Source organism: Homalodisca vitripennis, chromosome 4, assembly GCF_021130785.1.
Source record: "Homalodisca vitripennis isolate AUS2020 chromosome 4, UT_GWSS_2.1, whole genome shotgun sequence".
NCBI lineage: Eukaryota > Metazoa > Arthropoda > Insecta > Hemiptera > Cicadellidae > Homalodisca > Homalodisca vitripennis.
In genome coordinates this window covers 28639022-28666964 of record NC_060210.1, presented here as the reverse complement: position 1 = coordinate 28666964, position 27943 = coordinate 28639022, and the positions used below count along the sequence as shown (strand labels likewise).

Genomic DNA, 27943 nt, shown 5'->3' with positions numbered 1-27943 from the left:
TCTAAGCATACGTCCATGTGAAGCGGCACTGAACATTTTCAAACTGTTCCTGTGTCACACGATCCCATTCCACCTCTGATTCATCACTACCGTTACTGAATTCTTCATTACAATAATTATAATCGTTCATAAAGCGATCTATTTCACTGTCACGTAACCTATTACCAACCATGTTTACGGACACTAACAACAACAGGTATCATATGGAGTAAATTCATCTGTTATTCTTTGCTTACATCAGTTTATCCATCTAATGAAAACAAAATATTGTTCTAAACAAACAAGTAACCATAGAAACGAAACATAGTTTGATTAGTGCAGCTATCTGTCGAGTTTAACCCTTTGAATGCCACAAGGCAAAAAATTTAGTACAAAAGAAATGCACTAGCAACTATATTGCAAGTCATTTGCGAAAAAATGCCAGGGAATAATAAGAAGAATTACCGGGCTTCCGGAAAAAAAAGAATATATTTTTATTATTTTTCATACTATTTTTATGAAACAGGTATCAAAATGTTTGTAAAAAGTTGTATTACAATAAAATGTTACAAAACAAATGAAACAACATAAAATAATATTAGTTTTGGCATGTCAAAACCAAAAAATGTATAAAGCAATTTTTATTTTTTAGTTTTTATTTTTTTTTGACAAATTAATAAGAAACAATTTTACTATGGGAAGAATTTTTTTAATATTCTTTATAACATTGTTAATGTGAAAAAAAAATAATGGTTAACTTTTTTATATAATTACTATAGTTACATAACAATGCTTGAAATTATGTACATAATGAAAAAATAATTTTTCAGTACCGGTAACACAACACTAAAACAAAAAATAATTAATGCATTGCTTACATTTATCCTTTGGTTCTAAAGTATATCTAATATATGGTCTTCATATTTTCCCAAAAAATATGTACACACACACACACACACACACGCGCGCGCGCGCGCGCACGCACGCATGGGAGATATCAATTTAACAAAATCATTTTAGAGATCCTAACCTCAAAACGATGTAAACACAACCATGTAACCGAACGTATTATTTTAGATATTACGCATACTATACGTAGCGAGTTGTTTACGCGCCAACGATGTTACGCGCCCGGTTGATCACCGCCCGCTGTTGTTGCTTCTATTATTCTGTGTTTTTTTTATCTTCACTAATATAAAGTACTATGTGAACTATTATTTATCAATTGCAGGATAGTTAGAAAATAAAAACAATATTGGTTGTGAAAAGAATTCATGAAAAATAAAGCGTTAAAAAATTACGATAACAGACGGCGACGACGGATCGTCGCCTGGCACTTTTCGCACAGAAAGTCGGCGACGATAGATCGTCGCCGTGGCACTTTTCGCAAGGGTTTTTGGCGACGATGTATCGTCGCCGTGGCACGCAAAGGGTTAAAGTGAACTATTTCTGCCGCGGAAGCGCTCTGTCGAAATATGGCAGGGCCCGCGCCGGAAGCGGCGGATTGGCTTCGTCGAAGTAGGTGAATGGGTTAATATAATTTGTGATATAAAATCTTTTCTTGTGAATTTATTTCAAATGTCATGTTACTTCATTTACCTTTCACACAGACACCAACGACTCTCTTCTAGATAATTGGTAATTTACTCTAATACATTTTAGTTGTAGAAATCATACTTCTATCATATAATTCTTGGATTCATTAAGGGCCAATCAATATTGAAGTATTAATAGAGTTGAATTACTGAATTGTTGTAGCAAAAGTGAGAGGAAAGATAGGGAAGGCCAAAGATGCTGCAGCAGCATCTCCCTCTACTCCCTCTGTCACTATTCTCTCTGAGAAGAAGCTATTTCTGGGACAAAAGGTATGACTGTAGAGTGGAAAAAGCAAGTATTTTTAGCCTGCTAAATTGTAGAATAATCTAGTAAAGGCTGAGGGTAATTAGAGCGTAGTCTTGCTACTTGTGCTTAGCTTTAAGTTAAATTGATATCAATCTAGGGATGGATTGGGCAAAGTTAGAAACAGTTAAGTTTAAATCTTTATTATATGTATTTTACCACTAAGTAGGGGTTTTAAGAAATATACTGTATTAATATTAGAATAAGTTGGGCTTGTGTTTTTAGTTTTTCTAGTATCTTTTGTTTAGATCTAGTTTTGAAATTCTGACTTATTCCACTTGTAAAATTTATCGTACTGTACTGACAGAGATCTTATTAAACAGAATAAGGTTGTTAATACTGATAATAAGTGCTTCAGTCTCAGACAGGATTTCAGCCTTAGTACCCATGGAGGTGGCAGCTAAAGGTCCTGTAGTGGCAGACTAATTTTGCTTCAGTTACAAGCACTTATTCTAAATTATCTCTACACTTTAAATACTGTGTTTTTATAGTGATGTATGTGTTGTATTATTCAATAATATTTGTAGAATAATGTAACATACTAATAATAATATAACTCAAAAATGAAATTTACGTAATTTTGGGGTGGATCATGCATAGCAAACTTATATAGAGTTGGAAATTGATAGTTCCAAAATAGCTATAAGATAGAAAAAAAAGTCTAGTGTCAGAAAATATATAGTTGTATTGGGTTTTTACAAAAAAACATTTGGTAAGTTATTTCATCAACCTAGGCCTATTTAAAAATATGGACACTTCTGTCTCTAAAATGTCCAACATGCAGTAAATAACTAGTACAAAAAAGTGTTAAGGTAGACTTTGAAGACAAAATTATGTACATCAACGTATTTGAAAACACGGGTTATTGAGATGGACTTTGATATGCTTACTGGGAAAACACCAAAACTTAAAGTTAAAACAAAAATAAACAATTACATAATTATATTTTGTCACTCACACAATCAACTATATTTATCGTTATTTTGTTAATAAATGCATCAAATTCAACCACTGAAATAAATCTTTTACCTAACAACAATAACAACACAAAGCATACAACAGCACATGAGAATGGCGACTCTTGAGAAACTGACAAACAATCATGAATCAGCAATTTAGAAGGAAGAATAAGAATAAAAAACATTATATGTTGATAACTCCTTGTCATTTCATTGGTATCTAAATATCGTGGCTAAACTTTATTTTAAATTATTTGTTTAAAGTTTGTTATTGACTTTGGAAGGTTTGACAGGATAACAGGATTTCAGACTTTTGCCATCGTTATACTGTATGTTACAAAATGTGTAACACAAATTAACGAGGATTGGAATCTATCCTCTTTGTCAGGTGGGGGAGGTATTAGTACAAAAAAAAAAAAAAAAAAAAAAAAAAAAAAAAAAAAAAAAAAAACAGAAAGAAGAAAAAAAATGGAAATAAAGGGTTCAAACATACCCTAAAGCTGCTTGGAGTCTAGTCCAGGCATTGTCACTACAGAGAAAAGTAAAAAATCCTGTTATCTTTATTTTAAATGTTACAACAAATGAATCATTTGATGACGTTTAATCTTGAATGACTGCCAACTCCAGGGTTAAAGAGTTAATGATGTAGATGTTAGTGATTTAGAAGCTGATAATTTCCCTTATGTCAATGTTAGCCTAGAGGACTAACCAATATAATGTTGTAACCTCAGATGAGGAAAACGAGAGAAATGATGTAAGTTGCAACAATGATTCTAGGCTTAGCACACCTCAGCCTACATGGATATGTGCTTATCCTCCTGAACCATAAATCAGCATTTAAACTTATTTTACAGTTAGGAATCCAGGAGTTCAAAATTGCCCACCTCGAAATAGCCTTTTATATTTTTGTTTGTCACTAAAGCTGTGTGGCAATCAATTATCAGAGAAACTAATGTGTATGCTAGAAAATTAATTGAAAATAAAAGACGTCTGGTGAATTGAAAACCTTTTCAAAATTATACACATGGGTTGATGTTACAGTTTCGGAATTTAAAAAATATTTCGCTCTACCTATGAATATACTCTCCATCTGACATCAGAACCTAGTGTACGCCAAGGTAAGCTAGTATATGACCCCTGGGTTAAAATTAGGATTATACTTGACCACTTCAATTTTGTCTCTAAACACCATATTGTACATACACAAAATATTAGCATTGATGAGAGTTTAATGGGTATGAAAAATATATGCACTTTCATTCAGTACATGTCCAACGAAAGCACGAATAAACTATGTCATCCCCATTGAGCTCTACACTGGCAAAGAATACTTGGAATAGAGACCTGAACCATTTGTTCATAAAGTGGTCCTTGAAATTCTAGACAAAAGTCAATTGCTAAGCAAAGAAGTTTTTACTAAGTTAAGTTCTACATGAAACCTGATTTTTAGCAGACCCAATATTGGAAAGACAAACTTACATGACAGATACACTGAATAAAAATGTAAAATGTCTTTTAGTCCACAAACTAAACAAAGGGGAGAGTATTTACCACAGAAAAAAAATAAATTTATGGCTATCCCATACAAACAAAAAGCAAAAAGTAAAAATGTCTACTTGCTCTCAACTGCACGTCATACGGAAGATATGAATGTGAGAGGCAGAAAAGGGATCTGTAAACAAGAACCACTAGTAATAAACCAATATAATCTGTATTTGAGGAGTGTGGACACTAGTGACAAGTGTTCATGTCTTGTTCCAGGACAACATAAAGTATTGGAAAAGACCGTTCACAAACATTCTCGACTTGTGCCTCCTGAATTCCCCCTTACGTAATTCACTCAAAACACACTGACAAACCTTTGGCCAGAAAGGAATACCTGTCTGATATTTTAAACTCACTGGCTGAATGCCAACAGAACATCCTAATCCTAGACCAAGTGGAGACCTTGCACATCAGATTGCATACTTACCTGAATGCAAAGAGAGTCTATGTGCTTATGTGGACCCACAAAAAAGGCAAAAGTAACTTTTTATGTCCATCCTGCAATTATGGAGTTCCTTACATGCAGAGAGTACTTTCTCTACATGGAATATTATTGGAGTCTGGAAGAAAGAGGAAGAATGAAGATGGCTCAGATACAGACTAAAATGTAAAAGAGTGGTGTACAAAGGTTTTTACGTGATTAGTGTTAGTGTAATATTGTTTAGTTTATTCAAACTGTTTTTTTCAAGGTAAAATTTAATTTAGGAAAAACTTGCTATTTAGGAATATTTATTTATTTATTATTTTAATTTCATAATTGAAGCCAAACATAAAAAAATGTGTACAAAAAACAATTAGGTTTTTTAAAACATATACTTGTAACCAAATCGAGGTAAGTACGAGTATAATATGTGTATCATATCATTTGTAGACCTATGTATATATATATATATATATATATATATATATATATATATATATATATATTTAGTAAACTCCTACTTATCCTAGTCTCGATTAACCGAGGCCTTCGAAGATAAAAAAACTTTTTTTATAGATCAAACAGTAGCAGTACTAAAATAAGATAATGCGTGTGACTAGCGGATATATCAATTTGTGATGCACGTATTCTGGCTGTTGCTTGGTAGAGTACTACAGCGTGCCATTACAGGCTGTTGCTAGGTCAAGTAGTGAATTCTTATAATATGCATTCTCTTAGTTACATAACAGTTACTGATTTATGATAGGTTTGCGTGAAGGAGGCTTGGTGAGCTTAGCCTATAACAATGAACTTTCACCGAATGACACTGCAACGTTGCCATAATTCTGGAACACCACAGACGTTTCTATTGCTAGTCAGTCGCATAAGTTATTTGGACATGTTCGTTTCATTTTGTTATTTTTGTTCTGCCATCTTACCTGTGGAAAGTGTACAGTGTTGGTGTTACAGCATGAGTGGAAAATGAAACAGTGTGTGATTTCTCTGGAAGAAAAAAAATGAAAGCATTAAAACATTTAGACAATGGCAAGACAATTAAAATGGTGGCTGCAGATCTAGGAGTTGGTGAAGTGAATGTTGGTGATTACAGACGGAACTGACAAAACATTGAAAAATTTGTTATAAATATTTGAGTAGTAATAGCGGTTTATCGAGTAAACATCAGAAACTTTGTTTTTATGGTTTACTCAAATGTGGAGTTTGAGCAGCCCTATAACCAACGTAATAGTACAAGCAAAGGCAATAGAATTTTATAAAAAGTTTAAGGATAGCGATGACAGTTTTACAGCCAGCGATGTATGGTTAGACAGGTGGTGCATTGATTAATACTAAGATAATTACAATGCAATATTTCAGCTTGCTTCTAGATAGGACATTATACCAGAACAATAGATTAATATTCGTATGATTCTTATTAGGCTACTTCTACGTTATCATTTTTGTTTGTAGAGTTCTTAGTATATTAAGCCAAATTATTAATTTGTAATGAAAAGGAAAATATCTAACATAAATAGCAAGATAAAATTAAATGATTATGTTCCAGCTGACGCTAGTGCAAGGGGACATCACTGTGATGTCTTCTGATGCCTTGGTGCACCCGACAAACGCTGCTCTGACGATGATGGGTGAAGTTGGCCAGTCTTTAGAAAAGAAAGGTGGCAAGGACTTTTTACAAGTGAGTCCTATTGTTTAAGGAGTACAAATAATTGTTAATTGATATGTGACAAAACATATAACATGTTTCACTGTAGTGTGACATGGCAATAAACAAGGGCATCGTTAGGTACGGAAGTCTTCAAGTGGAGTCATGATAAATTAATAAATCTTCTTTATTAATCACTGTAACATGTTACAAGAATGGAATCAAAATAACATAAAATACGATGTATGTTATGTTGTGGTGCTAGGGCCATTGACACTACTATCTTGGTGTTGTGTTTGTGGAAAGGGAGAGAGAAGAGTTTATATTTTTCCTTGGGTTTATCGTGGTGTTGCCATTTTCTGAGATGTTTGTAGTATTGTCTAGTTTTAAAATATTAAAACCCTTTAGGCAAATTTAAATAATATAGAATTTCTGGAATCTTCCTTGTTCAAAAGGCTATTGAATACATGGTTCTGTACATTGTTATATATTTTAAAAGGGAAATGAAGATAGAGGTCAGGAGGGAACAATCAGTTGAACGTTAAGGTCTTTTTAAAATGGTCTCCTTGGTAGCGCACTCACTCCTTTTAACAACTTTTGTATAATCACTTTGAAATCAAATGTAGTAATGGTGTTTAGATGGACTGTTATATTCCATATGATGTCTTCTCTTGATTCAAAATGGGCTCATTTCTGTTTTATAAATGACCAAAGGTTACAGAGAGTCATATCGTAGAATAGGTACCTGTCGAACTATTTCAGCTGTGTCGTCTTTGGTCAGGAAAGTCTGAATTAGATGAGAAGACTGGGTGGGTGTGTTGTCATGTTGGAGCTGCCAAGTGTTTGCCGTTCACAGATGTGTTTGTTCTGTACGTATTAAAAAGACAAAGGTCTTTCAGATGGTATTCTTTGGTAATGGTTTGGCCTTGTGATGCGTGCTCATAATATACCACACAATGGGAATTAAAGGAAATGGTTAAGGTGACCTTGATTTAAGAGCAAACTTGTAGTTTTTCTAGGCTTTAGAGATGGTGTACATTTTCTCGGACAACTGACCATATGTTATCTAGTTATAGATTGATTTCTTTGATCACAGTGTTCAAAAAGTTGAGATTACTTTTTGTATATCCAGCATGTCCTTTGCAGTTTCCCAATGGGGTTGTGCCTGCTTGATTATTTATTAGTTACCTCACAAATGTAATGGGACATTCTGCTCATGTCCACATTCTCAGATAAGATTGAATGCACGATCCAATACTCATCCCTTTTGTCCACTAGTTATCAGACAGTGACATAACCATCCTTTATAGCTGCAGTTCATACTTGTTCAGTGACATTTTCAATTTAGCTTGTCAAGGGTTTATCTAAATGTGGTTCTTTGGCCACTGATGTATGTAGGGTATGTTATTATAATGTTATGTTAAAACTATCTAAATTTTGTTTATTTTTCTACTTACTTAGGTATCACGTAGCTTTTGGCAAAATTTGTTGCAATATCACTGCTCAACGTTGTTCAGTGTCATTTTACTTTTTACTGAAATTTAAAGAGTGCACACCTCCATGATACTGGTGAAATAGTATTGCTGATGAAATGAGTGTGAAGACAATGTTCTCAATCACTATGTATGCCTGACAGGAAAGAGTTACAAGATGGCTTAGCTGGTATGATCCCAAGACCACCAAGATAACCATCAGAGTTGAGAGTTATAATGTACTTATGTATACTTTTCTGTGTACTAATATATAATGTAAATAATAATTTTAAATTTGTTAAAATAGTATATTTTATTTGCAGGAAATTCAGTCTCTCAAACAAACACACGGGAGTTTGGACATAGCTGAAGGTATTTATTATTATGCATATATATTGTACAATTTGAATAATATTGTAACGTATCTATCAATCTTCTATATTAAGTTCTGATTCTCATTGGAAAATCCATACATATTGTTCATTTCAAGATAAGGTTGAATGAGGGTGGTTTCTTCCAAAAGCCTTCAGTTACATTTACTAATACTTTACCAAATTAGTAATTATATCACAAAGTTTCTATTTAATAAAATTAATAAATTATAGTCATCATGTAGTATTCTTGTATTTATAAAATAGCAAACATATTGTACAGTGGTTTTCTCTTACTGACAACATTCTTATCTTTAACTTTGATATATTACTTGGAAATGTTTTGTTAGTATCAGCAGTCATTGTTATAGGTGCACATTATTGCTTTGGCTACGTGAAAGCACTTTCAATGTGAGGTACTTATATATATATATAGTTTTTATAAGCACGCTACTTGCGAAAAGGTTCAAGATAAATTTCAGTTTCGGCAGGTGAGTGAGTGTGAGGTAAAAAACATTATCAACAGTATCTCCACAGCGGCTTTTGGCATTGACGGAATTTCAATCATCATGGTCAGAGCAGTTAGTCCTTTCTGTATCGGGGCTATCACCCATATCATTAATCTCTCTCTCTCCTCTGGCCGATTCCCCTCTGGATGGAAAAAAAGCCTGGTCATCCCTCTTCCCAAAAATAGTAATCCTACTAGTGTGTCCGAGCTTAGGCCCATTTCCATTTTGCCAGTTCTGTCTAAGGTATTGGAAAGAATTGTGACAAATCAGTTGGTTTCCTTCCTGGAGTGCAGCGGTGTTTTGCCCGATAGTCAGTCTGGTTTCAGGAAGGATTTCAGTACGACATCTGCTCTACTAAGTTTGACAAGCCAACTGTTTTCCGCCAGGGATAAGAATTTATGTAGTAGTTTAGCTGCTCTTGATTTCTCACATGCATTCGATTCAGTGAATTTTGATATGTTTTTGGCTAAGCTGCATTACTACGGTTTTGATCAGGTTTCAACAATGTGGTTTCGCTCTTATCTGATCGACAGAACCCAGGTAACCAGGGTGAATGATCGTCTTTCAGGGATTGCTCTCAGGGAGTCAGGGGTTCCTCAGGGTAGCTGCTTAGGTCCTATTATGTTTCTATTGTATACTGCGGATCTTAATCTTGAGTTATCATTCTGTTCCCTTTACTCCTACGCTGATGACACTCAGCTTGTGTTGTCATATCCTCCATTACAGTCTTCCTTGGCAATGCAGCAGATTAATGCTGATTTGTCGAGGGTCAGGCTCTGGGCTGACGATCACGGGCTTCAGTTGAATCCAAGAAAGTGTTCACTTGTTAATTTTTACCCCTCTTCAAATGCAGTCTTTCTTGGTAATGGACCCTTGGGAGTTTCCTTGGGAGGTGTTCCTTTGCAGGTTTCAGACACAGTAAAAATCCTTGGCGTTACTTTTGACAAGCAGTTAACCTTCTTGAACCATGTTCAAAATATCAATCGTGGTGTAATGAATAGGTTAAGAGTGTTGTTTAGGTTTAAGGGGTTGCTCCAGGAGGAAGTGAAACTGAAGATTGTCAAAGCTGTGGTTTTCCCAGTTATTGTTTATGCTCTTCCTGTACAGTATTTGGGGGAAGATTGACCCTTGAGGGTGCGGTCCTGATTGATAGGTTACAGAACTCTGCTGTAAGATTTGTGTACGGCCTGAGAAAATTTGATCACGTTAGCCAGTATCGCCGTACAGCAAGGATCCTCCCGATAAAGTACATTTTCAAACTCCAGGTGGCTTGCCTTGTTCACAAGGTGTTGCTGACGGGAAAACCCTCTTACCTCAGGAGGATGCTACAGACCCGGGCTGAGATTAGGGACTGTCACACTCAGCAGGACGCCATGCTGGAGGTGCCCAGGGTCAGGCTGGAGATGGGGAGGAATGGATTTCAATACTTTGGCCCCCAGATATACAACAGTGTCCCTCACAGTCTAAAGGCTTATGGATATTCCTCGTTTAAGGACAATCTGAGACTGGCTTTGGAGGAGGAGTGTTTCACCTCTAAATAGCTGTGTAATGTATTAGATTAGTTTAAGTTAGGTTAGATTAGTTTAATTTTATATTTCTCGGATGATGATATAGATTTGTATGTGCCTTGATTTAAAATGTAGGACTTCAGTTATTTTGAAAAACAACAATGTAATGTTGAAAATCGCTGCAAATAAAGACGTTATTATTATTATTATTATTATATTATATATATATATATAGCACCTCTAACAAATACGTCGCTGCTTGTAAAACAGCAGCTCCAGCTCCAGTTACAGTATAATAAGGTTGAAACGAAATGTGCTTGTATTTTTAAGGCTAATATACAGTAATGTTTTACCTTAAACATTGGCCAGCTTCTCAATGCTACTCATATCTGCCTTGAATTGTTCATCAACATCGTCCAGGCCAATGAGGCTGGCTCCTTCATCATTGCTGCCCTCCTGCCCTCACTGCCACTTGTGGTGTCTTCACTGTCACAATCTTCTCGCAAGTTTTATTATAAACCGTTCAGTAACATTGTCAAAGACCCCTTCCAAATTAAAATATTCCTCCTCAATTTTCTGTATATGGTTGCCAACGTGTTTTCCACTCTCCTGCACTTACATTTATTTCTTGCAGTTTCCATGGCAGAATTCATAGAAAATGTTATGTTCTTCTTTTTTTTGTAATCTTTTACCATAGCCCAGATCAACTAGATAGGGTTTGGGGTCTGGGTGATATGGAGGAAGTCTTAAAAAAAGAATGACCTGCATCTTCTAGTAATTTATCGATTTTATATTTTTTTGTACTGGCTTATGAAGTTTAATTTAGCTAAACAGGGTGTTCACAAAAGGGTGTCACAAACTTCTGTGGCTGATATTACTCATCATTTCAAACAAAAAAATTTCATATATGCATAGGTTGGGAAATGTCTTATTTAGCTGCTAGCCGCCACTTAATTTTTTTAAATAAATTATTATTACCTATTAAAATAGTTAAGCTAAAGAAACCAAATTGGGCACATACATTTAAATGGATAAGAAAGAGAGAAAAGTTCAGTTCTTTTCTTTAACATTACTAATATGGCGTCTGTTGAAAAGTCTAAAAATCAAATAACAAAAAAGCTAGTAAAATATCAAGACACTAACAATTTTAAGAATTTAATTAAAATTTCAACAGTACTTGTTTCAATGAAATCTGTCAATGAATAAGTAAGCACGACCACATTAAAGGTACGTTTGCACAAACTGGGCATGCCAAACATGTTACTGTTGAGAGCTATTAGTTGTTTATTGCTCCTGATTAGTGCAAGCGTATCTTTAAAGTGGTCATGCTCGCCTTTGCATTGATGGATTTGGTTGAAACAAGTACTGTTGGAATTGTAATAAAAAGTTTCAAAGAGTTGGCTTCTAATAAAATTTTTATTAACTATGCTGGGTTTTTTTGTTATTTTACTTTAAAAATTTTCAACAGACGTCATTTTGTAAATATTAAAGAAAATAACACAATTATTTTGTCAAATTTTTCCTCTTATCTATTCAAACCTATGTGCTAAATTTGGTTTCTTTAGCTTAACTAGTTTTAGAGAAAATAATTGTTCAAGAAAAATACAAAATGGCGAGACATTTACAATGATACTAGGTTGATGTTTTTGGTAGTGCTAATAGCATTCCTGACAGCACACAAATAGCCACAAGAAAGAGCAGTGGAGTGAGGCCGTGTCTGCGCACTGTAGTGCTTCCATTGCACATCCTGGCTATCATTTCACGACTTATAAATTCAACTGTACTGAATTGAACTTAAGTACCAAGATACCAGAAGAGGTCAGTTAGGACAATTTAATGTCAGGACTCAGATTAACCACAAAAACCTGAAACATGTTTTAGTCTGTATTTCAATGAATAAATGTGTACATTTTTGAGCAGTGTCAAATTTTAAATTTTTTTATTAAAAGTTTATATCAACTTTTCAGCTGTTATATGTGCGGGTCATAATTTCACTGCAAGGTGGGTGATCCATGTCAACTCACCGGGGTTCAATGAGGCAGATTCGCTGGACAAGCTGGAGAGAGCAGTGCGGAATTGTCTGACTGTGGCTGACCAGAAGAACATCAAATCCCTGGCTTTGCCAGCCATTGGAAGTGGCAGGTGAGTAAACACAAGTCCATGAAATTCTAGCTTATGGCATCTCTTACCCTCAGCTATTTGATGCCTTGAAGGTATGACTGGTTTAACAGTTTCAGTAAAAAATTATTACTTAACCCTTAGGGATCGGGATTTAATTTTTATGATTGCCGAACCACAAAAGTGGCCATTACTGTTTTCTGCCTTAAGGTCGGTCAGGTTGTTGAGTTATGACCACATCTTGTTCCTCAGCTTGGTGGACCACACCTAGTGGTCGTCACTGTTTTGCCATTCAGTTTGTCAGGCCACTAGTTGTGACTCACTGTATTGCGCAGTTATAAAGTTCAGTCCTTATCCAGTTCTGGCGAGAGTGCTGTAATCTCTCGGTCATATAAGTAACTATATTAATATTTCTTTATTTGCAGCACATACTATAGTAAACATTGTTAACAATTATTTTTCACCCGACTGTCAGTGTCACTGTAGCTGCTATGGTATGTCACTGCAGCTGCTATAGTGTATTTTATCTGTTTATTAAAATACTAGTGCATTTGGTAGAGACAAAGCTCAAAATATGGAAATGAGTTTATATTCTATTGATACCAGGGACCTAATTTAAATGGATTGTATTTTTATTTTGCAAAAATAAAAGTACTTTTAAAACTGACCAACCTATAGCTTAAATTACTTGGTTTATGTAAAAGCAAATAATAAATAACAATAAAGTTTCAACCTTGAAGCTAATAAACTTTGTAAATTATTTGAAAATTAAATTTAAACCGCAGTAATTTAAAGAGCTGAAGGTCAAATACTGCCATTTAAATATGAGTAAAGTGATGTACATGGTTACACAGTGCTGACTGGTGTCGCAGAACAGCCGGGCATTATGCATTGCATGGTATGGCGAGCTGAGAGGATAACCACCTGAGACTAAATCCAAATTGAGCAAGAAAAAAGTTTTGGCCACAATTTAGGCCTCCTGATTGCAAAGGGTTAACATTCTGCAGAGTAAGTGAATGTAAGCTCAATTGCCTGTGTTCAAATTACAAACCCCAATATTTTGTCTCAAGCTGGGTATGTGGAGAAGCTGATATGGAACTGTCTCTACGCAAAATAACTTAATACAACAAATTTGGATTGTAAAAGTCACAAAATATAAAAATTAAAATTGTTCACAAAATGTAAGAATCAGAGCATAATAATTTAAATTCATGCAACTCTTAAAATAATTTACTTATTATTTGTTGTTTAATTTTTAACCCTCCGGCTGGCGCGCATTTGAGCCTTGACTGGCACCCTGTTTTGAAGCTTCGTGCAGAGTTTTTAATTTTTTATCCTGTACAATTAATTATCAGAGAAAACAAAAAAATCTTTATACATCAAATTACTCTGCAGAATATGTTGTACAATATAAACATAATTATAATTTGACTTGCCTAAATAATGGTGGATGTTTGATGGTCAGAACTCAAAACTTTTTTTTTTTTTTTAAACACTTTTTTATATTAACCCTTAAAGCGCCGTAAGCGCATATGCGCGCGAGGATCGACTTTGCTCTGAACGCTGTAAGCGCGTAGACGCGCAATATACTTGTTTTTACTATTTTGCACTGTTATTTCAGAGTTTGTCCGCTAGACTGTGAGGGGTGTATGTTACAGTAGTGTAGCGGGGCTGTGCCACATCACGTGACAATCTTTGTGTTTATCGATCGATACTGAACCGGTTTTTGTTGAACAGCTGGCAGTTTGGTAGTATTGCTCAACGCCGCAAGCGCATTTATGCGTACGTCACTGCCTCGCCAGGCAGCTCTTGTGTTCTTCTTCATATCCTGTTGAAGCAGTGCGAATAGTTGATCGGTAAACTACTGTGTAGTCTTATGAGTTATATGATCATCTTTTTATGAAAGTTATATATTTATAAACTTTTGAAATAAACAGTTTCTTGAATGGCGATAAAGTCTTTTTTTCCTCGTAGAAATATTTTTACTCCTTATATTTATAATTATGTATTTTAGCTTTTGTTCCAAAATTCTACATTTATGTTTATTTTTTTTTATTTAGGCTTGTTTTTACTCCAATAAGTGTTACAATATTTTATTTACTTCTATAAACATCTGAAAACCATTTTGTAATTATTATAAAAATAACACCCGTTAGAGGACTAAGAATTTGGAAAATATTTGGTTTTCAAATTTTTGGCATGTAAATTTAATTTTTTATTATAACTTTGTATTAAATATGTAATATACTTATTTTCTAGTTCTATTCTAGTACATATAAGCACGTAATGTCATCATTGATATACATAATAATAAAAGGAAACAGTAAGCATTGGGTAAAATTTATAAAGGAGCTGGAACGCTACATAGTAAATCATGTGTATTTTGGGCAATAAATATGATAAAAGATATTTTTTGCAGTTTCTGTTTTATTTTGTTACCTAAAAAAAGAAATTAAAATTAGCGTTGAGAAAATCTTAATTTTAATTTTTTATAATAAATGAGCGCTAATCCAGAGTTTAGCTGAAACTGTTTGGCGCTTTAAGGGTTAAGCCATTAAAAAAAACTCAAAATTAATTTTATTTAAAAATCTAAAATATGCATAATGTTCACTTAATTATGCACAAAAAGAAAATACATAGTTATAAACACTTTTATTTACAAATGAAATTACAATTGAAAAAAAACAAGACTATATACAAGCACTAACAGTTGCTGAGTCGCGTCACGCAGAAGTAGTCGGGAGCTTTTAGTGGCCAGTAAAAGAACAAATATTCATATATATATATATAAGTGAATACATTATTAGAAGGCTTGGGATCTTGTGATTAAAGTGATATAACTTTTATGCGATTCGAGCGGTAATTATCAGAACTATGACGTAATTAGTAGACGATGTTTAATGAGTCGTATATTACGACTCTGCCAGTTCACGGCGGGAAAAAAATGAGTCGTAATTTACGACGTTGCCAGCCGGAGGGTTAATGAAGACAGTATTGTGTTTATTTTAGATCTAAAGTTAAATTCAATACTGTATATCACGTAATTCAGGCTAGGATCAAGTGTTTATTTTTTAATATGTGAAAATGGCATACTCAAACTGGGAAACGAAATTACAATCCTGGGGTAAGAAACTGAGACAATGACCATTCAGATACTAGCGATGGCAGTACCAAGCCTTCATCTGAGATTGATGTTTTGTCATTAGGGCTGGATTCCCCAAACAACAGGCTGCCAACACTGTCCTACGATCGATCTCAAACTACTTCTCATCCACACTGTCCTCTTCCGTGAAGCAGATCTTCTTCGTGCTATGGGACATGGAGAGCATCGGTATCTACACGGCCGAACTGGCCAAGTTGGACTCATAGGTTTAACTTTCTACTGTTGGCCAATACTGGGGGTCAATGCTAGGGATGTACAGGGTGTGGACCAACTGTTGCTACTGCCGTCACATTTTTTAGTTGCTCACCACACCCTGTGCACAATGTGCATTAGTTGGTTCATTTTAAAATTTCAAATCTAAAAGTAAATAATATTTTTTCAGGGTCAATAAAAGCTAAAATTGGAATAAATTTTAAAATGAAGCGAGCTAGGGACTAGATTGTCTTAAGGTACTTGTAACTAAACATTAGAGATTTCACAATACATTGAGAGCATTCACAGTGGGGATCCATCCGCTACTCGAGCCGTGTGTCTTTCATCTTCTAAGACAAATAGTTTGTAGATAAGAAAGAGAGCTTTCCAATAATTATTAGACTGGCTTTAAGTCTCTTCCATTCGATTCTTAACTCATAAAGCTCCTGGTCTGTTTTCTTAAATTAAAGATTTAAATGTTTTAGTATAAATGTTTGTATCTGCAAAAGGAGCCAGAGTGAGATAAATAAATACAAATGTATCCCTGACTTCCCATGTTGGCCAAAGAGACATGGATCTCTCCTAGAGCGCTTGAAGGTCTCATGTAGGCCAGTACCAGATGACCAATAGGTTACTGTAGTCTTATTGTCTCTTTTCTTACCTTAGTGTTAATTGTTGCATTTAGGAGATACCAGTTTAGTTCAATGTACAACTCAGTGTACGTTTTATCAGTTAAATGTAACATTTGTGAGAGTGATAGTTAGTGCCAGTGCTCTAAGAATTTCTAACTACATTTTTAAATGTAGCCAATTATTAAAAAAATATGGTTAATTATATTTTGTTTTGTGAATATGCCCAATAGTAATAGAATAAAATATTTTAATGGTTTAATATATTCCAATTATGCACTCTTAATTCTTCTGTAATACTATAGATAAATATATATTAGTTTTTTATCAATTTATGAATTTATATAAAAAATTAGGAAAAATAAATTTCAAATGGGATTTATAAGAGATGTCAGTTATCAGATTGTATTAATGAAAATAAAAAAATACAATAACCCATAAATATTAAAATAATGATTCAAGGGGAAAACATTAATTTAAATTTCTACGAATTTGATCTATAATATGTTTTGAGCCATTGTGCTCTTTAATTAAGTTTGTTTACATTTTCTGTTATAAAGATTATTGAGCTTTTGACAAAATATCTAATATGTAAAATAGTGTTTTGTAAAACATCTCTATTTATTTCAGCTATTCTGTAATAGGTAAACATTACATTTTATTATTTTCACATAACAGTTTTTTTTTTATTTCAACAAATGAAATTTATATTGTGGTTTGAAGGCATATAAAATATTAATTTTTTGATTTTTTTCTACCTTGTAACTGTTAAAATATTTTGAATTAATTTATTTGTTAGTTGCTGTACAAAATAATACAAACGCACAATCAATAACATCTTTAACATGTTTCAAAGTAACAATTAAGGCATGTCTTGTTATTCAAGTATTTATAATGAGAGTAAAGTATTTAATACTAGAAAACAATTTAAACAATATAAATTTTTACTATGTTATTGGTTTGTAAATAAAATTAAATACTACAGTTAATTTTTGTGTTTGACATTTTTTAAAGAATAAGATTATGAAGTCTTCATTCAAACTGGTGGTGATTATAATCTATCAAATACATATCTGTATTTTTTAAATAGGAAAATTTAAAGCCAGACTGAGAAGTAAAAGAGACTATTACTTAAGTATTTCACACTTAAGTCATCCATTACGCACAATCTACGCACAATACTTTACTATGGCACAATTCATTGTGTATAACGCACAAAGCATATCAAAACGCACAAATGAATGTTTTTAACCAACGCACAAGTCTAAGAAAATGCACAAAATACATTAGTTAGTACGTAACATTTGGTGCAGTTGTTTAAGTATCTTTTAAGGGGATTTTTTTTGTAAATTTTGTTATATTGTTTGAATTGTTGCATCCTATGATAGTTTAACATTGAGAATTTTAAGCTTTATTTGAACCCTTTTAGGACCAAAAGGCAGTTACTGGATAGTAACAGTTTTATGCCATTAAAATACCCACAATCAGCCAAATTCCAAAATATAACTTTCCATGTACATACAATTTAGTTTTTTTATAGTAAATAATTTAGTTAATAGAAAAAGTTATTTAACATAAAATTTTTAAGTACCCCTTTGATGTCCCAAAATTTGCTTTGGAAAAGCCATATTGTAATTTTTATCAGTTGTAAATCAAATTGAAAAAATTGTTTACTAAATGAATGAATCAGTGATATTTGAGTTATTTGTGCATGTATAATACGAGTATACATTTTCATATTTTTATTAATTTTCTGGTTGGTAAAAACAAATAAATATATAAAATAATAAATATGGTTTCATTTTACTAAAAAAGAAAGAGAATTTTTGGGGAAACTTTTGGTTATATTAAAATTTAAAAAATATACTGAGTTATTAAAACTATTTTTCTAAGACTTAAAATATGCATCACAAGCTATTTTCTGTATTATAACAAACAATAAGTGCCAACGTATAATTTTTCATCAGGTCCTGAAAGGGTTGTAAAATCTGTTACAAATGAAATATACATTTTAAAATTTTACTCCTTTGGATAATTTTGACATTGAAAGTCCCAGTTTTTGTTGCCCATAAAGTAGTAGTATAGGTGATTTGGTAAATCTGATAAAACGCTTTAGCTTTTGTACTCAATATTAAGGTGACGTTCCTTTGTTGGCTGTCCTGTATAGTACTGAGGGGAGACAATACTACAACTCTGTGTCAGGAGGAGGTGTCTCGTAAAGCTGACTGTCACACAAAGGAGATTCGCACAAAATAAACAGTAACAAACGCACAACTTTGCACAAATATTTTTGTATCAACATAGAGTCTTTATGTTGTTTTTATTAGGAACAAATATAAATTCACTATTATATTAATAGTGTTTTGGGAAAATTGTTATTTCTGATAAGAACCCATTATCAAAAATTGATTGATTGGTCAAATATATAAACAATTAATTACAGAATTATTACATAATCTGTTCTTTTTTTAAACAAATAAGTAGGTGCTAGCATATGGAATCTACTTTGTGTTTTAGCACAACTTATAATGATTTTATTTACTATATATTCCTGTTTTGTTTACAACTTTCTTTTTCTCTCATTACCCTTTAACCATATTTATTGCTTTTTTGTCTATTGTTACAATATTAAAAAGATTTTCACTTAATGGATTATTGTAACACTTAAAAAAAATTAATGCAATTGGTAACTTTATATGCGAAATATAAAAGAGTGTATATTAATATTGTTCAATTTTAATTTAGTATTTACGTGTCTTTTTAATCATAGTCATGTTGGGTGTTTAGTAGCAACATTTTTACTCAGAGAATAAGAAGTGTAGACTGAGAAAGGGAGTTTAAATTTTCAGTAACATTGTTTTTGTTTTTTTTTTACGTTATTTTTATACATAGATATGTTCATTACTTTTGTGTACCCTCTTATGCTTGCTACATTACAGGTGTACACTTTCTTTAATCTTAAATTCTACTACAACACAATTAATGAGTTGAATACTTGCCTACCATACCATAATATAATATTCATATATTATTCATATAATTTTGTTAGAAATCTTCACTGTGAAGTACCCTTAAAAACAAAATAAATATAAAAATATGCTTTCTTACATAGAGTATTTACAATATTTCAAAATATTATATATATAAAACATTAAGTCCTTTTTAATTTGACATGGTCAAATACTTTTTACAACAGTCAACCAAAATTGTGATGGAAGGGTATTTGGCTGGATGAAATAAAAAGTTTAAAACTGATAACCTTAAATGTTCAAAGTTATTGCAAATATACACGTTGACGTGTGTTATAAATATTTTGTAATTAGGTTAATTAACAGCCCTTCTCGTTAGGCAAGAATATCTCTGAAATTGGTTTTTACTTTGTACATTCTATACAAATGTGAGGTAGTGCACTCTTTAGTGGACTAGATCCAGTTTTCATAATTTCTCAAATACAGTACAGTTATGTCTATCTGAACCAAGCAAACAGTACTCAAGAATATGTATACACACTTACTGTTATCCTTATCAGTTTCAGTTTCTGTAGGGAGCCATCGTCAACTTTCAAGGTGTGGTGAAAACAAGAGACTGTTTAAATTCGTTATTCAGCTTTTTTGTTGAGTTATTTATATCTTACAGTGAGATACATTAATATTTTTTAGTACATTATATTTTATACTATCTAAAGTATTGTTGAGTTTAGCTCCAGTTTACCTTCCTCTTAAGTGCAGCATCTGAAATCTGCAGGGGTTCGTTTTGAGCTTCTTCGTTTTTTGTCACCGACTATTGTTGGATCCTTCAGACGAGCATGACTCCAGATTTCAGGAGTCAAGTATCCAACAGCATCAGATTTCAGATGCTTCACTGAAGAGGAAGGTGAACCGGAGCTAAACTCAACATTCACATGGAATCACCCCTTCCCACCATAGCTGCATTATGTGTATAGTATTGTCTTGGGCTTTTACTGCACTGCCAATCAAATCTAACTTAAAGGTAAAAACAATTATGTAAAAATGTGATATTGCTCATTGAGATATTCTTGTCTGCTAGGAAGTTTTTGGAGACACTGCATATAGATTTTTGAAATTCTTTACTTTTCTTTAAGTTATTTAAATTTTTTAATATGAACTACATTTTAGTTGTTTTTTTATGTTTTAGAGCACTGGTAATTTAGAAAAAATTTGTAGATAATGCCTTGTGGATGTACAATTTTTCAATGTTCTTCACAAACCTGTTCCAACCTGTGTGCTGAGTTTAGGGGGGTTTGATGAGATTACTTTAGTGCAATCAAACAGTGATTGATTTCTTCATCAGTTTTATTATCGATTAATGTACTAATTTTTCAGTACTTAGTGTTTTAAGTAGATTTTAAAATATTTTAGAATTTATTAAGTATTGCATTTAATTAATATAATTGATATTGTATTTTGTTTTGTTTTAAAAATTCCAATTTATATAAATATAATATATATATAAATATATTGATTACAATATAAGTTATGAATTAGTTAATCTTATTTGTTGAAGTTTTTGAGGAAATTTTATTAGTTTTATGTTACATATGATCTTTGTAACCTTAGTTGAATTATTATGGTTGTTTTCATTTCTGCTGTTGATGTTTGTGATAGTATTTGTTCAAACAGATGTTATAAACAAACTGTATGACCTGTAAAATTAGCCTTTTCTAAACGTTGTATCGTGAATCAACTGACACATTTTATGTAAATTTGATAAAACATTAGAATTGTTGCGAGATACTGAGCTCTTTTAACTATGAGTGCTTAGCTGCAATAATCTCTCCTTTTGAACCTTTTGAATCTCTCATATTTACCACATTCTGTTACAGACATTAAACAAAATTATGAAATTATTAACTTAATGAGTTGGTATCATGTTTATGTTGATAAAGAATTGTAACCAATTTATAAAAGGAAAAATGTATGAGACTGGTAAGCATTCAGGCAATTATCATTTGTGTATAGATTTTTACCTGAACTGTTAACATCTTCATACTGAGCGATAGTGAGTACTTTTTACTATTCGTATGCACTAGGGTGTCTATTCCAGTCAATGTGTTATAGATGAACTATGACTTGGTTAATGAAGGTTGTCAACATGTAAGAAAATTCAATACCCAAAGAATGTTTAAAAGAAAACTACAGGGTGGGGCAGGGAAGTATCCCTAACTTTGAAGGTAAATTAAAAAAAAACGAAAAGTGTTAGAACAAAACTTTATTGTGGCATCAAAAGGGTACAGATGGAAGTTAATTCTTACTTTGTTTTAAACAATACATCATTCAAGTGATGTCCCTCATTGTCAACACACTGATCTAGTCTGGTTCTGAAGTTCTGCATAACTCTGCGAAGCATTTGTTATGTTGCATTTGTTTGTTGTTCGCGGGCAACTTCAACGCGAATTGCATCCTTCAAGTCTTGTAGGGTTCTGGGTCGATGTTTAAACACTTCACTCTTGAGGTATCCCCATAAAAAGTAATCACACGGAGTTAAATCCGGCGAGCGCGCAGGCCATGGAATGTCACCATACCGGGAGATTAATCGCCCGGGGAACATTTCCCTCAAAACAGCCATCGAATGTCTAGCAGTATGGGCTGTGGCACCATCCTGCTGAAACCACACTACTCCAAAATTATTCTGTTGCAATTGTGGTGCAAGAAATTGTTGGAGCATGTTTACATACCGCTCGGAATTGATGGTAACACAACGATTGTCCTCCTCGAAGAAATAAGGCCCAATTATGCCTTCACTGCTGATTGCACACCAAACAGTCACTTTTTCACTGTGTAGAGGCCTCTCATGAACTACCCTAGGGTTTGCACCACTCCAATAACGCATATTCTGCTTATTAACAACTCCAGAAATGTGGAAGTGCGCTTCGTCACTAAACAAAACTCGTGCATCATGAGGCAAGTCAGCAATTAAAGTTTCACATGCCTGTACTCGTTGTTGCCAGTCCCGTTGTGTGAGTTCTTGAACGATGACCATCTTGTATGGATGGAAGTGGAGTTCTTCGTGGAGAATACGACGCACAGTGCGATTAGACAATGCAAGGGCGGATGCATGCTTGCGGGCAGAACGCTTAGGAGACTGCAAGATCGATCTTCTGACACGGTCAATGTTTTCTGGAGTTCGGACAGTTCTCCGAGCCCCAACTCTCTTTTTCACTACACTACCACATGCACGGAAGTTTTCCACCCACAACAAAATGGATTTGCGGTCAGGAACAGGGTTGCGAGGGGGAATCCGATAACGAGTTCGCAGCGCACGCTGCACTGCAACAATAGACTTATTCTGAGAAAAATACGTCTCGACAGCAAAAGCGCGTTGCTCATTCGACCAAGCCATGTCTACAACTGACAGCGCTACTATCGGAAAATTCCGTGGCCACAGCGTCATTCGAACCTACCCCCACTCCTCCAACATGTCCCCACTACTCACTATGCCACCTCGAAAGTAGGGATGTTTCCCTGCCCCACCCTGTAAAACTAAAAATGTTTAAACCTTGACATTTTTTGCTATTCTGAAACTCCATAACTCCTGAGTTACACTGTCTGGTATTGGGAATTATGCCACAACATGCTGCTGTAAGGTGTGGGCGTAAACGTGACATGCTCATATTTGAAAGAGCTCTGTAAAAATTAGGAAAGCTTTAGGAAGTGAATGTTAATAAAGGTTGCTGTCTTGTATCAAAATTGTTTAGTTTACCAAACACAGTACCTTGTAATACACAGCATTGTGTCATAGAGATTCTCAGGGTGTTATGATTATTTCGAACCTTTTATATTTTCTGCTCAAATGTAGGTCCTTAACACGATAACCTCATTTCTAGTTGTGCTCAATCCTAATCTATTATCTAAGTATTGTATTTTAGCTCAGAGATTATGATTCAATGTTGTAGTATAATAGATTTTAGGGGAAAGACATGTAAAAATTGACTTAAAAGAAGAAAAATTTGTAATGTGATTATTATATTATAAGTCCATTAACCAAGGAACGTAATTCTTGACTCGGGCAAATATTTCTTACTATTTAATTGTTGTACTAACAAATAAAATTTATAAATGGTTTAAAGATTAGTAAAAATCATGTAGCACACAAAGTGAAATGAGTGAATTGTATGTTTTAAATTGAACATTGAGATTATTTTGGAAAATGCACATCAAATTTCTTTTTGAAACCAAACCTTTTTTGTAAAAAATCATGTCAGCATCATTTTTATTCTGTTTTAATCGCATAATGAATTTTTAAGTTGTAAAAAATAAAATTGTTTTAAATTTTTTAATATTGTTTTACATATAGTAAATGTAGTACATACAAGATTGTTTTTCATAAGTACAAAAAAAATAAAAGTGTTGATTACAGAACAGCGCACAATGATCTGATTGCAGGATATCTGCATTTCTTTAGTCTTGGGCAATAAAATTAGTGCCACATACCTGAAGGAAAATATAGAAAACTACCTAAAATGAATATTCTTGATCATTAATCTTCTGTTCTAAAATTTGATAGTTTGCATAATTAAAATTGGGCTACATATCTCTTTTGTTTTGTAACATTTGTGTTATTAAAGTTACTGCATTAATTGGAGATTTAATTTTATAAACTGGCCATGAAATAAATATTTTAACTATTTTTCTTTAGTTGTTTACCAACATTAGTTTCTATGATATTTCTATACAAAGTTTTAAAATTGTATAAATATTAATATTTTGTTGCCTAGGTCTGGTACAGTTGATATTTAATCATGTAACCTTTATCTGTTAGTACTGTAATTCAGATAGCAGCAATAAAAATAATAGTAAGGAGAAAGAAACAAGAAGGCACCTGAAGCCTACTAAAGCTGTTTGCAGGCCAGATAGATATTTTGGTCTATCACCTTTCTTTGTGCTTATATTTGTAAAAGTTCAAAGTCTTCACTTCGTATTAAAATAGCACTGTGCTGCAGAATCTTGAGTAGTTATTTTTAAGATTTGAAAATATTTATTTAGTTCAAAACTTTTTTAACACTATTATGCATGATTTGGTTATTTATTAGGATGTAATTAACTTACTGTCAATCTTAAAAGAGGAACTCAAATAGTAATCAGATCAGATTTATGCATCAAGAATGAAAAAGTATGTGAAAGATTTGAGGGTCGTCCATAATGGCGGCTGGACCCATCTTAGTTTTTTTTTAATCTGATAGTTATAGCTCATCATATAAATATAAATAAAAATTATACACCCTACTTGAACATTTAATACAAGTTTTGGATGCATATTGATTATATTTTTTAAACGAGACATTTCACCTGATTTTACATAAGTTGTAATCAGACAGAGCTGTCCTAATGACCTCTGAGATTGATAGACAGCTAAAAAGACAATATTCAGTGTGTTCCAAATTGTATGCGCACGGAAGAGATTTTGTGAACTATAAGAAATACTTTAGGCCATTGGATTTAAAAAATTATCGCTCACAAAGTTTGAACACTCAGAGCAACACGCAGTGTTGTAATCATAGAACGTGCGTGATGCAGAGAAGAAGCTGTATTGAAAACCTTTTTTGTTTAAAGCTACTTGTCAATGGAGCTTTACATTTTCATTTCTATTACATAAAATAATTAAGTTATTTATTTTATACCTTTTTAGTTAGAATAAACTAAGTTGCATTAAAAATTTAATTAGGCTCTTTTAACTATTTTTATACGATTATGATACAATTTGAAACTAACATACTATTGTGTTAATCAGTCACAAAAATTTTAGTAACAGTCATTTTTAGACTAGTCTTGTTATATGATTTCTATGTTTTACTAAACATAGCTGATTCCAACACTGTGTGCAGTGAAATATCAGTCAGGTTTATCAACCATCTGAAAAGTCTAATAAAGATTTCATTCAAATAACCATACAAAAATTGTTATTATTAGTTATTTGATGAAACCTACAAGGATAATGTAACATATATGGTATTTTTTAAACCAATTAAAAATCTGCTTTCTATTGAATAGTTAAAAAATGGGTCGCTGCATTAACAAATTTTACTTGAACCCTACATTTCTTGCTTGCTGGTCTTGAAAAATAGTTCATTATAATATTTAAAAACTAGAATGTTCATGCAGATGTCATATTCAAAACATTTCAATATTGGTACTAATAAAGATCCCTTCAGTGTGTATAATGTTTGGAAGAGACTGTATATAATATTATTTACATTTGGACAAAAATAACTTACTTAATGTGGTCCATTTACAATTTCTCCACAACCATTTTATTAATGGTGCTTGTTAGTTGAAGATTAAATCTGTCTGTAACAATCTTTTACCCAATCAAATATTCCATCATAAAAAATATTCAGGGTAAGAATTTACTACTTCTAAACAGGATTTTTGTGTTATAAATGATAAATTATTTTCACAGCCTCAATGAACATTTATTTTATCACATTAATTTAAACCAACAAAATGTTATAGTTTCCTAGATTTTGATCACGTTATAAGACGTAAGAATGAAAGTTGGGTTTGGTGCATCTCTATGTTTTGTCCTTTAAATATGCAATATATCCAAGCTAGGATACATTTACTGTGGAAATTATGTTAGGCCATTAATATTTTGTAATTATGGCAAATAATCATTCCAGTCTTTAATTGTGATATTTGAGTTATGAAAGCTTGTTAATTGATGAAACTGTGAGCAAACGGAAGTTTTTGTTAGGTATGTTAATCTGTATGGACTTTGTTAATAAGCGTACCATATTTAAAAGAGTTAAAAATTGATAATTTTTGTGCTAATATTTCTATTGCAACAGATTTAATATAGATTTTTCTTTCATAGATGTACTGAAATATTAATAATATTTTATATTTTGTTTTTTTATAAAATATATTTTACTGTCTTGATTATAATATGTTTGACATTACATATTTGACAAGTTCACAATACCATGTAAAACTTGGCACTTCATAAACAAAATTTTATAAAGCAAACACTGTACTTGTATAATTTGTTTTTAAAGCATCTCTTTTCATTGATGGTTTAGTATTTATTAAAAACAAATGAATATAACAAGTAAAAGTCTGGAAAAATACTCTAAAATGATTCGTAAAATCTGAGACGTCTTGGTTATTAAGTCAGCTGTGACACTCATAGAATAGAGGGTTGAACTACTGGTTTTATCGAGAGATTGTTCTCTTCTATGGAGTTTTTCTTGTGGGAGAAGGAGGTCAATTATTGTCATCAATTTTTTTGTCTTAATAATAATTACAATTACCAAACGCTTAGCAATTGTGAGGGTATTGGTACACCATGACGCATTCCTACACTACATGAAATGTGCCATCGTGTTGTGAACTAGTTATAAAAACCATTGTTGCAATCTCAAGATTGTTTTGAGATTGATACATTTATAAGATTTAATACTGAATATAAGTAATATTGTAATAGCAACTTACAGTTATATTTTGATTTAAAATTAACCGTGTTAATTAAAGTGGACCAGTGCTAAAGTGGAGTTTTATATTTAAAACATATTCATTTCAATTATTTGTTCAACTGAATTTTACTTATACTTTATGTTGAAAATAAAAGTATTGTCCATAAAGTAATGTGGTTTTATCAACTATTAAGAGATTTTGTTAGTCTTTTAAGATTTAAAGTAATACAACTATTCAGACAAGAAAGAAACATTTAGTGAAACATTTGTAACACTAGCTTTGGATAATCTCACATCCCAAATTATTGTACTATGACAAGTTGGTATTATTGTAAAATGGGGTTAAGTTTACTGTACATGTCAGAGCTCGTTAGATGTTAATAAAATGTGTCTGTTCTTTTTCTGTCTATTTTTGCCTGCCTTTATAAATTTTTATATTAGTATTTTTTACTGGAAGTTACGAAACATGTGCAAAAATTACTACATATATTATAAAGTAGCTTATTATTTTTTCATACCCCTAAGTGATTGCTATAAAATGAATGAACTAAATGAGGCTAGATCGTTGTAAGGTTGTGGTCTTGATGAATGTATGCAGTGACAATATTGTAGACATTTGGATTAAACGTTTTCATAAAATCTCAGAGTGGATGCACAGGTTAACCATAACCATAACCATATAGTTAACATTGTAACCACAGGGACAGTAATTTATACTGCTTCCACAATTTGTGTTTAGACAGATGGTAGTAGGACGCTAAACCATGAAATTGAGAGACAGAAAAGGAATTTTTATAACTTCCTGTCAGACAGAAAAATGTTGCAAGGTTACTGAGTGATTGGATTCAATAACTCAGCTAAATCCCATTGATGGAAAACAACATCATAGACCTTATTCTTTTCTATGTAACATGCAATATTTAAAGTCTTCTGACGAAATATTTCTCATAATACATCTTGTTGTGTGATACATTCACAGTTTTTTCATTTAGTTGGGTTTCATAGTAGTGTTTAAATACTATATGTCTAAACTCCAAGTAATGATGTATGTATTGGGCTATTTAGGCTACATGAATTACTTGCTATGTC

The 27943-nt window shown here is 32.6% G+C and overlaps 1 protein-coding gene across 1 annotated transcript in view; it reads left to right on the top strand.

Annotated features, from left to right (window-relative positions):
• The window catches only part of LOC124359080 (core histone macro-H2A.1-like), a 52199-nt gene extending 24946 nt beyond the window's left edge, over positions 1-27253 (top strand). The window contains exons 4-8 of the mRNA XM_046811506.1: positions 1738-1844; positions 6365-6496; positions 8259-8307; positions 12291-12465; positions 15648-27253. Coding sequence (XP_046667462.1) covers positions 1738-1844; positions 6365-6496; positions 8259-8307; positions 12291-12465; positions 15648-15810 — 626 coding nt within the window. The 3' untranslated portion in view covers positions 15811-27253. The remainder of the gene's footprint in view (positions 1-1737; positions 1845-6364; positions 6497-8258; positions 8308-12290; positions 12466-15647) is intronic.
• The last annotated feature ends 690 nt before the right edge of the window (positions 27254-27943 follow it).